The sequence below is a fragment of the Protopterus annectens genome, chromosome 5.part0, assembly GCF_019279795.1.
Source record: "Protopterus annectens isolate FY-2018-M chromosome 5.part0, PAN1.0, whole genome shotgun sequence".
In the NCBI taxonomy this organism is placed as follows: domain Eukaryota; kingdom Metazoa; phylum Chordata; order Ceratodontiformes; family Protopteridae; genus Protopterus; species Protopterus annectens.
Window position 1 is genome coordinate 827840399 of NC_056735.1, and position 14701 is coordinate 827855099.

Sequence of the window (14701 nt, forward strand, 5' to 3'; positions counted from 1 at the left end):
ATGTGGTCAACTGCTCTTTCTCATTTTCTTTCAAGAAATCTGTTAGATCTGTTATCTAGTGTAATAGTACATAATAACCACATCATAACACATGTATATTTATTTATTTTCATTTCATTCAGTCAACATGGGGTTGAGGTGACTTATAGATCCAGGAAGAAATACATTATTTTGGTTATTTCATCATTTTGACAATCACCCTAGAAGTAGCTATTCATTGGGAAGGTATGTATACATACACATACCCCTTCCATGAGATCTATCACAGAAAGACTGATTTCTGTCAGCATGAAATAATGACATCCCCTCCACATATATTGTGCTATCATTTATACTGGATTCCACCCAAGTTTCAGTGAGCACAAGGAAACAACTATTTGTCACCTTAGATTGTGTGGAAAGCTACATCCTTAAGTATTCCATCTTGCTCTACAGTGAGCATATAATTGCCAGCAGCATGGAAGGAAGTGCAGGCCTGTGCAGATTTCTTTTCAGTCTGGCCTTAATTTCTGCTCTAGAACCTCCCTTTCTTGATCTTTCACATCTTTTCCTTTTAATATGCTTCCCATGTCCGATTGTCCACTGTTTAGACAGGTTTGACAGGTTTCTGCAGTTTTCGCCATGTTCCAGTAAGACTCCAAGCTGCAGGAGTTCCTGGAGTGTGTTTGAGTTTACAGGCCTCTTTGCTAGCAATTCATCAAGCATGCAGCTCAGCAAGATATGAGACTGGATTTCCAGAAGATTCTCAGTTTTGTAGTTAATCATACCTTCATTTCTTGCCCTTAAATCTGTTTTTTTTTTCCTGCTGTTTTTGACAAAAAAACAAGACAAATTGTACACTTTTCTGTAGGGATCCAAAGCAGCAGCTGCCACACAGGGAACCATCATTTTTTTTTTTGCTTTGACTTTGATGTAGGCAGTGTTTACCATTTTGCCCTCATCAATAGCTCTCGTGAGTTTCTCAGAAAAGTCCACCAGATAGAATAGGCATGAACTGCCTCTCACAAAGCCAAGCTTTGCTGAATCTTGTGCCTGAAGGTTTCCTTTGCCTTTATTTATAATATCCATGATAATTGTTTCCATTGCTTTATATATGAGACTAGTCAGGCTTATGGGTCTGTAGTAACCTGGGTCAATTGATGGCCCATCTTCTGCAGAAGGTGACTGTTGAAGTCTTCCATTGCTAGGCACAAAGCCATTTAGGATGGTAAGGTTGAACAGTGATTTTAGAGGTCTCAATTGGTCATTTTTCATGCCTTACAAGAGGCATCCTGAGATATTATCTGGATCCTTAGATTAAATAATTTTTGTCATGTAGAGTGCATTGAGTACTTGTGTGCTAGTAATAGCTGGAGGGGGTATTGTTGGGGGTATCTTTGAGAGGTGTCTGGAAGAATGTGGTGAGAAATTGATGCTAAATTTATCAGGATGCATGTTTGCTTTATCCTTCAGCTTGTATAGCGGTTCTGTTTGCAATTAGTTCCGTAACTCTTGAGTATTACTTTTGCGGTTGCAGACATAGCTGAAGAAAGCCTTGTGGTAGTCTTTTGGCTGTGATGCAATCTTTACCTCAGGTTAGATATGGTGGACTTAGTAAGACTCCCAAGCTACTTATTTAGTTTGATGAGAGGTTTCTTGCCTTTAGCATTGCATTTCCTAGTTTTGGCCATGGGTTTCTTCTGTTTGTAGACAACTTATTGAGACTGGGATTCCATTAGAGTGGCGTGTTCTTTGAGTTAGTGTTGTGCTCATTTCTGGTGGGTACAGCTGCCTCAATACAGCTGTTTATTTGATGGTATAAGATCTGTGTAAACAATTCCACATAGGCAGTAGAGTTCACATGGTTTTGGGGGGGGGGCTTGTAATTTTGCAGGGTATCATTCAGTAGTAGGAGGGTTGCTTTGAAATAATCCCTTAATGTTCAAGGGTTAGATGGGGTCACAGGTTTGGTTTAATTTCAAAGTACACAGCTTTATGGCCCTGCCTGACAAGCAAGGATGTTACACATGGGGTAGGTGCAAAGTCCCCCCATGTTTGGGGGATCAGGTAGAGGATGTTGGTGATAGTAGTGGGACATAGATAGTAGCTAACTGTCTGTCATAGCTAATACCTAACATGTCAAATGTTTGAACTACTAATAGGGTTGGGTCAAAGTCAACATAATGCTACACTTAAACTCCTAAGCATAGAGCAGAATCTGTAGGTAATTTCTGAATCAGTGATAACTGAGTAGTTATTGCCTGAATGTTTCCTGATGAGATGTAAAAGAGTGGCTGAGACACAGACTTTTAAGTATAGACTGTATTCCATATCTCTATAGTTGTTAATTGTTGTAGTATGGCATTTTGCGTTATTCCCATTCTCCACTAGAACTGCTGTTTTTAGTATTTTCTCAGTGTGTAGAGCAAAGCTGTAGTAATTCATGAACAGCACACTACGCTAAGGTGTGTAAAGCTCTCCTCAGTAAACCAGCACAATATCAACAGCAGAAAGGAGAGAACACCACAGCTAGAGCAGGTCTTTGTAATGCAAATTTTAATTCAGTAGTAAGCGCTTTCACGCCCCAACGGACACTTCTCAGATTTCAATGAATACACAACATAAAATCACCTAATTTATACTCATACATAAGGAATCAAGCAATTAAGCAATAAATTCATCAATCAGTTAAGCTTGATTCAACCACTGGTGAGTTTCCTATGGAACATAATGTAAAAATATTTCTATCAATGACTGATCAAAAGTCAAGGTAAAACTCAAAATATAAAATATAAAATATCTTTTGCAGGATAGTTATTCAAGTATATATGTGCATATTGAAAATATCAATAAATACATAAAAAAAAAAAAAAATATATATATATATATATATATATATATATATATATATATATATACACACCTATGCCAAGAGTGATTTAGACGTGAAGAGAGTGTCTGACAGAGTGATGTTTATGAAGCTCGAAATTGATGGTGTAATGATGAATGTTGCTAGTGCATATGCTCCACAAGTTGGGTGTGCGATGGATGAGAAATAGAAATTTTGGAGTGAGTTGGATGAAGTTGTGGTGAATGTACCCAAGGGTGAAAGACTAGTGATTGGAGCAGACTTTAATGGGCATGTTGGTGAAGTGAACAGAGGGAATGAGGAAATGATGGGTAGGTATGGTGTTAAGGAGAGGAATGCAGAAGGTCAGATGATTGTGGATTTTGCGAAAAGGATGGACATGGCTGTGGTGAATACGTATTTTAAGAAGAGGGAGGAGCATAGGGTGATGTACAAGAGTCGAGGAAGATGCACACAGGTGGATTATATCCTAGGTAGGAGGGCCAGTCTGAAGGAGATTGGAGACTGTAAAGTGGTGGCAGGGGAAAGTGTAGTTAAGCAGCATAGAATGGTGGTCTGTAGGATGATGTTGGTGATCAAGAAGAGAAGGAGGAGTGTGAAAGCAATGCCACGGATTAAATGGTGGAAGTTGAAAAAGGGTGATTGTGAAGTGGAGTTTAGGGAGCAGTTAAGACAGGCACTGGGAGGCAGTGGAGAGTTACCGAATAGCTGGGTAACTACAGCAGAACTAGTAAGGGAGACTGCTAGAAAGGTGCTTGGTGTGACATCTGGACAGAGGAAGGAGGACAAGGAGACCTGGTGGTGGAATGAGGAAGTACAGGAGAGTATACAGAGGAAGAGGCTGGCAAAGAAGAAGTGGGATTGTGAAAGAGATGAAGAAAGTAGACATGAGTATAAGGAGATGAGGTGCATGGCAAAGAGAGAGGTGGAGAAGGCTAAGGATAAGGCATATGGAGAGTTGTATAAGAGATTGGACACTAAAGAGGGAGAAAAGGACCTGTACCAATTGGCTAGACAGAGGGACAGAGCTGGGAAAGATGTGCAGCAAGTAAGGGTGATAAAGGATAATGAGGGAAAGGTACTCACAAGAGAGGAGAGTGTGTTGAGTAGATGGAAAGAGTATTTTGAGAGGCTGAAGAATGAAGAGAATGAGAGGGAGAGAAGGTTGGATGATGTGGGGATAGTGAATCAGGAAGTGAAACAGATTAGCAAGGAGGAAGTAAGGACAGCTATGAAGAAGATGAAGAATGGAAAGGCTGTTGGCCCAGATGACATCCCAATGGAAGCATGGAGGTGCTTAGGAGAAATGGCAGTGGAATTCTTAACTAGATTGTTTAATGACATTTTGGAAAGTCAGAGGATGCCTGAAGAGTGGAGAAAAAGTGTTTTGGTACCTATCTTTAAGAATGGGCGATGTGCAGAGCTGCGGTAACTACAGAGGGACACAACTGATCAGTCACAGCTTGAAGTTATGGGAAAGAGTAGTAGAAGCTAGGTTAAGAAGAGAGGTGATGATTAGTGATCAGCAGTATGGTTTCATGCTAGGAAAGAGCACTACAGATGCAATGTTTGCTCTGAGAGTGTTATTGGAGAAATACAGAGAAGGTCAGAAGGAGTTGCATTGTGTCTTTGTAGACTTGGAGAAAACATATGACAGGGTGTCTAGAGAAGAGTTGTGGTATTGTATGAGGAAGTCGAGAGTGGCAGAGAAGTATATAAGAGTGGTACAGGATATGTATGAGGGTAGTGTGACAGTGGTGAGGACTGCAGTGGGAGTGACAGATCCATTTAAGGTGGAGGTGGGATTACATCAAGGATCAGCTCTGAGTCCTTTCTTATTTGCAGTGGTGATGGACAGGTTGACAGATGAGATCAGACAGGAGGCCCCGTGGACTATGATGTTTGCAGATGACATTGTGATCTGTAGTGAGAGTAGGAATCAGGTTGAGGAGACTCTGGAGAGGTGGAGATATGCTCTAGAGAGCAGAGGAATGAAGGTCAGCAGGGCTAAGACAGAATATATGTGTGTAAATGAGAGGGAGGGTAGAGGAATGGTGAGGATGCAGGGCGTAGAGTTGGTAAAGGTGGACGAGTTTAAGTACTTGGGATCAATAGTTCAGAGTAATGGTGAATGTGGAAGAGAGGTGAAAAAGAGAGTGCAGGCAAGGTGGAATGGGTGGAGAAGAGTGTCAGGAGTGATTTGTGACAGACGGGTACCAGTAAGAGTGAAAAGGAAGGTCTACAAGAGGGTAGTGAGGCCAGCTATGTTATATGGGTTGGAGACAGTGGCATTGACAAAAAGGCAGGAGTCAGAGCTGGATGTGGCAGCGTTAAAGATGTTAAGATTTGCACTCGATGTGACTAGGATGGATAGGATTAGGAATCAGTATATTAGAGGGTCAGCTCATGATGGACAGTTTGGAGACAAAGCAAGAGAGATGAGATTGCGTTGGTTTGGACATATGCTGAGGAGGGATGATGGGTATATTGGGAAAAAAGATGCTAAGGATGGAGCTGCTAGGTAAGAGGAAAAGAGGAAAGCCTAAGATAAGGTTTATGGACGTGGTGAGAGAGGACATGCAGGCGGTTGGTGTGACAGAGCAAGATGCAGAGGATAGGAAGAAATGGAAAGAGATGATCCGCTCTAGCGACCCCTAACAGGAAAAGCCGAAAGATGATGATGATGATGATGATAAACCTATCTAACATATCTATTCATACAAATATATATATATATATATATATATATATATATATATATATATATATATATATATATATAGCACATTAAGTGTGAAGACATTTAAATAATTAATTGTTATAAATATATATATATATATATATATATGTATATATATATATGTGTGTGTGTGTGTGTGTGTGTGTGTGTGGTGTGTGTATATATACATAAACTTACATAGTTCATAGCAATATACAGAAAATATATATGTGTATACACATGTACACACAAATAAATACATTCATTCATAAAAATTCTTTAAAAATTCACAGATAAAAAAAAAAAAAAATATATATATATATATATATATATATATATATATATATATATATATATATACATACATGAAAAGCATAGTACATAGAGCACTGTGCACATGTTACTCAATGCTTCAGGGGTCTATTTAATAGAAAAGGCTTTAATACAACCTTATCATTTAATCCAAACCCCTTATCTGCCTGCAATCTAAGTATCCACCTTATTTCCCTCTGTTCTGTATAATTTTTAAAATTTCCTAATCTCTAACTACGGGGTAATATGCTATTTATATGTATATGTACCATGACTTTTGATCATTCATTGATAGAACTGTAGAACTGTTTTTACATTGTGTTCCTTAGGAAACTCACCAGTGGTTGAATCAAGCTTAACTGATTGATGAATTTATTGCTTAATTGCTTGATTCCTTATGTATGAGTATAAATGTAGGTAATTTTATGTTGTCTATTCATTGAAGTCTGAAGAAGCATCCGTTGGGGCGTGAAAGCGCTTACTACTGAATTAAAATTTGTATTACAAAGACCTGCTCTAGCTGTGGTGCTCTCTCCTTTCTGCTGTTGATGTTGTAGTACTTCATAGTGAAATCTGAAAATGGAACAGAGATAAACTAAAACTTCTCTTATAAGTTAGAGCAACATCTTTATATTCATAGACATTCCTTGTTCCAGTATGACATTTTGCAGTATAACCAGCTTCCATTGGGACTCTTATTTTCAATTTCTTTTCAGGACGCATAACACAACAATGGCTTCGATTACTACTGGTGAGTTATCATTATACAAGAGGTAGAAGTCATATTTGACTCTCCTGAACACAGAAGATTTTTATCACTGATCTGATGATAATTGTAGATTCCCATATGAGCTGTATTGCAGACATCATTGAAATAAAATATATAATTTTGTGTAGTAAAACTTTTTGATTCTAGCAATTAATATGCAAAATTATTTTATTTTCATTAATGCATACATAAATTTGACCTTTTCTTCTTCTCTTTATCACAAAGGAAAGCAATACAGAGATACGAAAGAAGACACTGAGCAAGTTCGAGGTGTTGCAAATATAATAATTCATGAAAATTATTCTGAATTTACCTTTGACAATGACATAGCATTGCTACAGTTAAAGGATCCAGTTATTTACACTGATTTTGTGATACCCATTTGTTTGCCCAGGAAATTTTTGGAAATGCAACCAATTTCAGCAGTGAAATTTTCGACAGTCAGTGGATGGGGAAAATATTCTGAGATGGGCCCTCAAGCCAATATTCTTCAGAAGGTTCAAGTTCCACGCATAAAGAATAAGGAATGCAAAGAACAGAGTAAATTACCAATTACAGATAACATGTTCTGTGCAGGATTCCAAGATGGTCACCATGACTCTTGTAAAGGAGACAGTGGAGGACCGCATATTACAAAATACAAAAACACATGGTTTTTGACAGGAATTGTAAGTTGGGGAGATGGCTGTGCAAAACAAAACAAGTACGGCATATACACAAGGATATCAAGGTATATTGACTGGGTGAAATATTTTGTATTATAATTTATTCCAGAATTTTTAAGAGTTATCCAATTAAAAATTCTATATTGCATGATGTCATTCAACTGTAGCACTGACCCATTTTTTCTGAATGTATCTGATTTACTTTTCAAAACTGCTGTATTTTAATATGAGCAAAAATTGTGAATTGTATTTATAAATTTTTATACTTATCACAATATAACCCAGTATTTTTTAAAATAAATGTCATCCATCAGCTTGTACTTGCTTCATCTTTATGTCACTAGCAGCAACATTGGCTGCTGTTCTTGTTAAAATTACATTGACTTTTGAAAAAAATCACGTTAGAATCACGTGATTAGAAAATCATGTGTGTGAGTTCACGTCATTAGAATAATTTATATTTGTCTTTTAATATTTTGAAATTTGAGGGCAGAAGGCATTCACACAGTACAGGCATTATTTTTTCAAGTAGTTATATTTCATTTCAGCAAATAAGAAACAACAAAAACTTGACCATGTTAGTAAAACTAATAGAACTTAATTATCAAATGTCAGGTATAAATCAGCTTCATCACTCACTTTTCGTAGACTGTTCAGACACATCTGCAAAACAAAATATGGAATTGTAACTCGCGAGAATGAAGTGAAAGTGGGATCAGTCAATATAAACAGGGAGTAGTAGTAATAATAACTTGAGAGTGAGAAGTGAAAGTAAGATCACTCAAGACAGTCAGGAAAACAAAAGGACAGGTTTGTGATACTCCAAGTAGATATATCTGTGGAACACGATCATATAATATTAGTTCTGTAATTAACAGGTAAAGACATTAGTATGTATAACAGAGTTGGTCAGACTGTAGCATGTATCAGAGATGGAACATTTTTTTCCTCTTGCTGTGTGAAGTAGTAAGTTCCCATATTAAATGCATCTCTTTTGCTTTTGAATGTAAGGGTCAAAATATTATTTCCCATAAAAGTAGATAGAAACTGACATCCTAAATGTCTTCAGACAATGCAGACAATTAATAAGGCAGCTTATTTTTAAGAAGTGAATGTAGGGTAGCCTACAAATATCTGTGCATTGTAGAGAACTACACAGAAGCATTCCAGATACATTGGTTCATAAATTCATAGGTGTATACTAGGCTAATGACCTCTAGGGCCCTTAAAACTCTAGCCATGCAACCCAAATTTGATCCACAAATTTGATTTATATTTGATTTCTAGGGTTGAATTACTAACTGCCTCTGTTCATCATACAAAGGAGCCAGACCAGGGGTGAGTTGAGCTTAAACAGGGATAGGGAGGACCTATGCATCATATTCCATTGAATAGGAATTCTCTGAGAAACATATCCATCTATCCAACATATCTTATTTATGTTGCAAGCAAAATTTAGGTAATTTAATCTAGTAGTTCTGATGTTGTTTGTTTTCCAGATGTGCAAACGATTCATCAAAACAGGGTCAAGGGATGCCTTGTATGCCAGGTAAAATTCATCTCTCAGACGTCTGTATGATATTGAGTAAAGAGACAGGGATTTCAGTTGATTAGCATAGGGAATTGTGTTTATTCCTTGTAGTCTTTTTGTAAGGACCATTTGTGGACATTCCAGTTGCTGCATGTGTATGGTCAGGTACATACAAGGGGGATTATACTCTATGATGGGCCTGATGAGGTGTGAGTACAGTAGTATAATGACCTCTCTGGACTTATGGATGGCATGCCCTTGTTTATAAGTTGAGCAACATATAAGGATTTTCTTACTATATTGGACACATGTTGGTCGAAGGCTAGGTTACTATCTACATGAGTTCCCAGATCCCTGACATGTGAATCAACTTTTAAGGGCATTTTATTGATGATGTAGTTACCCAGGGTGGCAGACTTCCCAGAAGGTAGTATAATGCATTTCTTGGCACTATATTTTAAGCCATGGCTTTGACACAAAGCATTTGCCTGTACTGGACCTTGTCGAAGGGTGTTTTCATCTTGGAGGGATTCAGTGACTACACCCAGTTTGCAGTCATCTGTGAACTTGGTTAACCAGAGGCCTTTGACATTGGCTTTGACATCCAAGAAATAGATGACAAGGAGGAGTGGGAATAGGACTGTGCCCTGTGGGACTGCACAAGTGACCAGCCTCTTTGTAGAGGTGACCTCACTAATTCTAACCTCCTGGGTCCTATCAGTGACCCAGTTAGTTGTCCAGCATGTTATAAAGGGGTTTCCACATAGTTCTCTAAGGTTTTTGACAATGCCAGAGTGGGGTGTTGTATCAAATGCCTTAGCCAGATCTAGGTAGGCAGTATGCACAGTTTTCTCCTTATCCATTGCTTTAGTGACCTATTCAGTCTATCAGATACAATAAGCATGACCATTCTTTGGCAAAGTCAAACTGGGATGATTCCAGTGTTTGGAGATCTCCTATGTCCTTGTTGATAATTTCTATGATAATTATTTCAGTGGCTTTGCAAATAAGAGGGTCCTTCTATATGAAGGGGATGACCATTGCAGTCATCCATTCACTTGGTAGAAAGCCTGTTTTAAGACTGTAGTTAAATAATGAATGACAACAGGGGCCCTAATAAGTTGTATTTTAGGCTATTCTGGAGGCCTTTTGGGATGCTATGAGGGCCAATTAAGGCCATGTTCTAGACTTTAGTGAGTACAGTCAGTACATACTTCCTAGTTATAGTTGGAGGGGGCTATTATTGGGGAGGATAGTTGGGGGTGAGAGGGGAGTAAATCTGAAACTGAATTTGTTTGCCAGCAGGTTTGCTGTATTGCCAGGCTCAGTGAATATAGCATCATTAACCACAAGTTCAGCACATTGCTGTGTGCTCCCCTTGAGGTTTCTGACATAGCTGTAGAAGGCCTTATAGTCACCTTTCAAATGGGAGAATATCTTAACCTCAAAGCTGTCTTTGACATTGTTAGCACTCTTTGTTGCTTATTTACACTGATGAGACATTTTCTATCTTTATGGGAATTACCCTTCCTGATTTGTGTCATAATTTCTTTTCTTTTGTTGTATATCCTGTTTAATTAGGGATGCCACCAGGGTGTTTTGTTTCTGTGGTTAGTTCTTGGATTACTTCTGGTAGGTACAGCAGTCTCTATTCAACCATTGACATGGTTGTATAGAGTTTCTGAAAGTAATTTAGCATAGGCTGGTGTGTTCTTGGGGCGTAGAGGGGAAGAGTATTTTATAAAAAACATCACTTAATGACAAGTAATTTGCCTTGGAATAGTCCCTGACTGGTACTGGTTTTAATGGAATTATGGAGCTGATTTTGATTTCAAAGGAGACAACTTTATGGTAGGATATTACCAGGGAGGATGAGACATGGGGGGGGGGGGGGTTGCAACATTCTCCCATATTTGTGAGCACAAGGTCTAGTATTTTGGAGCCTCTAGTGGGTGTATTCACTATTTGGTCAAGGTTGATTGTATTTGCAAAGTCCAGGAATCTCTGTGCCTGTAGATTAGAGGTTGTATAAGATTCCCAATGTATAGAGGGTTACTTAAAGTCTCCCATGAGTAGGGTGTTAAGTTGGATGATGATAAGTGCATCCAGTAGGTTCAAGAATGCACTCTCAGCTTCTTGGAATATGGAGGGTGACCTATAGTTAGCTAAGATATGGTATGAGATTTTGTCTATGGTGATCTTCACATGGAGGAACTCTAGCACGGCATCCTGTCTGACTACTCTAGAGGTATGCATGTTATTGATGAATATTGAGATGCCTTCTCCTTCAGCCCTTGTCTCTTTGGCTACTGGTCTAAAAGTCTGGAAGGCACTGAAACCTCGCACTGTTGGGGTACTCTCTGCTGCTTTAAACCATGTCTCGGTAATTGTACAGGTATCTGAAGGTTGCGACTTCAAAATATTGTAACATTGTATTTACTACTTTCATTACTCTTGTCCTTACACCATCACAATTGGCATTTTTATCATATGTTTTTCCTAATTATTGTAATAAATGTATACTACTTTGTAATTTCTATTACTTGTGATTTTTGTATGATCTATGTTGGAGCTTTTCTCCTTAGATCTCTACTGAAAATGGGCTTTTTTGATCAGTTGGACCAACCTGGTTAACAAATGTTAAATAAATAACATAAAATCTATATTCTCAAGTGTGAAGAGGGCTTGGAGAGAGTTTACTTTTTATTTACGCTCTTGGCAAAGAGCAGTAACATCTTGAGGTTCTGTTGAGTTGATTTTGTTATGCTGGCAGGTTTGTCAATTTGGCATTGCCCAAAAAAGGCACTATGAGGGTGCACAAAGCCTTCGCCAGTATTTGAAAGTGTAGATGGGAAAGGTGCAGACCATTCTTGTGAAAGCAACTTGGTCTGTTGACCATGTCCTCCCAAGATGACAAATACTGGACCCCAAGCTCAAAAATACTGGACACAGAGAAATTAAGCAAATGAGCCTATGATCATTTTGTTAATGTTGAACAGGGTTTTAGCAGTGCGCCAGCAATGTTTATCAATGCAGTGATTATATATATATATATATATATATATATATATATATATATATAGATAGCCTGATAGATTTTATTTCCTAAAATAATGCAACAGAAGTTTGTTGCCAGCTACTGCCATCTGTCCGTCTATGTGCCTGACCTTAATCAAGTGGCATCTGATAAGCTTCTGGTGAAATATAATTAATTTTGACTTTTAAAACATTTGAAACTTCTACACCACTGCAACTTATATTAAGTCCATCAATCGTAACCTACTGAAGGAAAGTATATAAACACCAGTTGTCATATTCTGTGGCAGGCTTTGCCTTTCCATGCATCCAGTGTAGAACTCTGTCCTGTGCATTTCCCCACTATATTATAATAAGCTGCAGGACTGATGAAGCCTGAAGAAAACTGCACTTTGTCAGGTTTCAATGACCTCTATTGAAAAGTACTTTCTTCAGACTGGGGGAGTGGAAGGATTATCAGTTGATGAGCACTATTTTAGCAAACTGAAATACTCCAGGAATTTTTGTTTATGAAAACATTTGAGAAGACACTGATCTGTCCCCGAAAACTACTTCCCAAATACCATCTGTACAGACTATCTATGATGGTAGTTCAAAGATTAAAGATTATTGTACCTCTTATCAGCATGAGCATGAGAATCTCATCTTTCAGATAACTTCATTACTGCATTCATGTCTTACGTACATACAGGAAAGAGTGGAGGAACACTATAGTCTATGAAAGTGACCTTTATATTATGAGGACTGTTGTAAGGTAGCCATAATCATAAATCTATGTAGCACATTACAGAATGATGTCAGAAAAGATATTTGTAAACCACTACAGATTGAATAAACTGTGGAACAACTGAGGAACAGAAATTTACCAATTCTCAATTATCAATTCAGGTTAGCCTATGTCGCTATATGAGGTAAAATTAGGCCAAACTAAAATAGGAATTTGGTCATTCCCTGGATAGCTATTAGTGATTCGAAGGATCCATAGCAGGGGCACCTCTCCAGCAATATATCATACACAGCGTGAAACTCACTGATGACAAATTTACTCAATGCAAAAAGAGTACAGGAGTTGAAGTCTCACTATGGCAATTTGATATGCATGACAGTATCTTGCTTCTGAGTCACCCCAAAAATAAACTAATGAAAATGTGAAAAGGAAAGTCCATATATAAGAAGTGACATGCATTCAACATATTAGCATCTTACTTGCTACTACATTTTAGAGTGCAATTTACCAAAAAATAATAGGAAAATGAAACTAACATTGTCATGCAACTGAAAGATCAGTAGTACCACTATAATAAGGTATATACCAACAGTGAATCAAAATAAAGCAGGCAGGAAATAAAAATTGGAATGCTTATGTAAATTCTGTCTCCATGTAATTACATTTTTAAATTGTTTCATGTGGTGAAGCCAGCCTTATCAGAGAAGAAGCAGTAATATGAAAATCTGTGAAAACAATTTTGTTAATTAAAAGGAGAAAACAAAGGAGGTGAAACAGGGAAGGCAGTAACAGAGAGAAAACACGGGCATAAGGAAGAGATCTATGAAGTCAAATGGTAAAGGTGTTGCAAAAGAGTTTCTCTAAATATTACAATTTTTTTAAGAAACAAAGGGGTGTATAGTTAAAGGTATTTGACAAAAGGTCAGAAACTGTAATGACTTCCATGTGGTCATTGTCTTTATAATTTTCTGCCTCTTTATGAAAATAGGTGACATATAGAAATTTACATGAGTGTGAAAAAAGCGAGAGACTTTTTATAAGCTGATGGGCAAAAGCACTGCTAGGTGCATTTTTATATTTGTCCATCAGAGATTAATATAGTTAGCCTTTTTATGCTCTGAAGCAACGTTCATATTTTGCAAGCAGAGATTTAAATTGTTTGCTTTTTCCTGCTGTGAAGCAATCTGACCATGCAGACCTTTTATGAGTGGTTATTAGGCAATTAGAGAATTGTGAATGTACCTTGTACAGAGCATAACAAAAAGCGATTCTGTTGTTCAATGAAGTCTTTACTTATCTAAGAAGGTAATTCACATACTGTGCCTCTAACTTCTGCTCCTATTTTTACACATTCAAAGAAGTTACACTTCAGAAACCCAAACTGAAATCATTAAGAGGTACACAATGGGAAGAATAATCTCAAATACACCTGTACCTTACAAGTAATCACTACAAAGAAGTTATTTCATGCATCCACCAAATGAAACAACCCATCTGACTAATATCCCTAAGTTGACACACTTTCGTTGAGTGACACATAACATATGCTATCAGGCTTCATAGAGTGTTACCACTGAGACATCTTATTCCTAGTCAAGAGTATGGACACTCATTTCTACAAATGTTCTACTAAATGTCACCAAAAAGCTGTGGAATCTTGCCACTGAGAAAATGCTTCGAATCCTAGAACTCATTGCCATTAAGGACCTTGAAAAACAAATAATATTGTTAGGAACACCAGTTTTCTCAATGAATAACATGTACAAATTTTGTAATATACTTTTCAAGCTTTTGCTGATGTAATTAATTTTAAGCACATCCCAGCTGATTTGTATGTACTGTTTCTAAACTTTAAAGAAAAGTACAGCTCTCAACTGTCCAGATTTTCACTGAATATGCAGATTTTTGCCTCACATTTTTTCTCTTGCTCATAATATGTGTGGTTTGGGGGTAAATCATTGAGGATTAATGTCAGTAAATGACATACATTTCAGTTTCAGATTCCATATCCTTCAGAAAATGTATTTTAACTTAAATCCTTTTATTCTAGCAACTTTCTAAGTTTGTTAGAGCAGTATTTCTAATATGTCCCTA

General features: G+C 37.5%; 1 protein-coding gene across 1 annotated transcript in view; it reads left to right on the forward strand.

Moving 5' to 3' along the window:
- LOC122802847 (coagulation factor VII-like) overlaps positions 1-7461 on the forward strand; it is a 366027-nt gene extending 358566 nt beyond the window's left edge. Inside the window, exon 8 of the mRNA XM_044072638.1 lies at positions 6874-7461. Within this exon, the coding sequence (XP_043928573.1) occupies positions 6874-7412 (539 nt within the window). The 3' untranslated portion in view covers positions 7413-7461. The remainder of the gene's footprint in view (positions 1-6873) is intronic.
- Positions 7462-14701: the final 7240 nt, after the last annotated feature.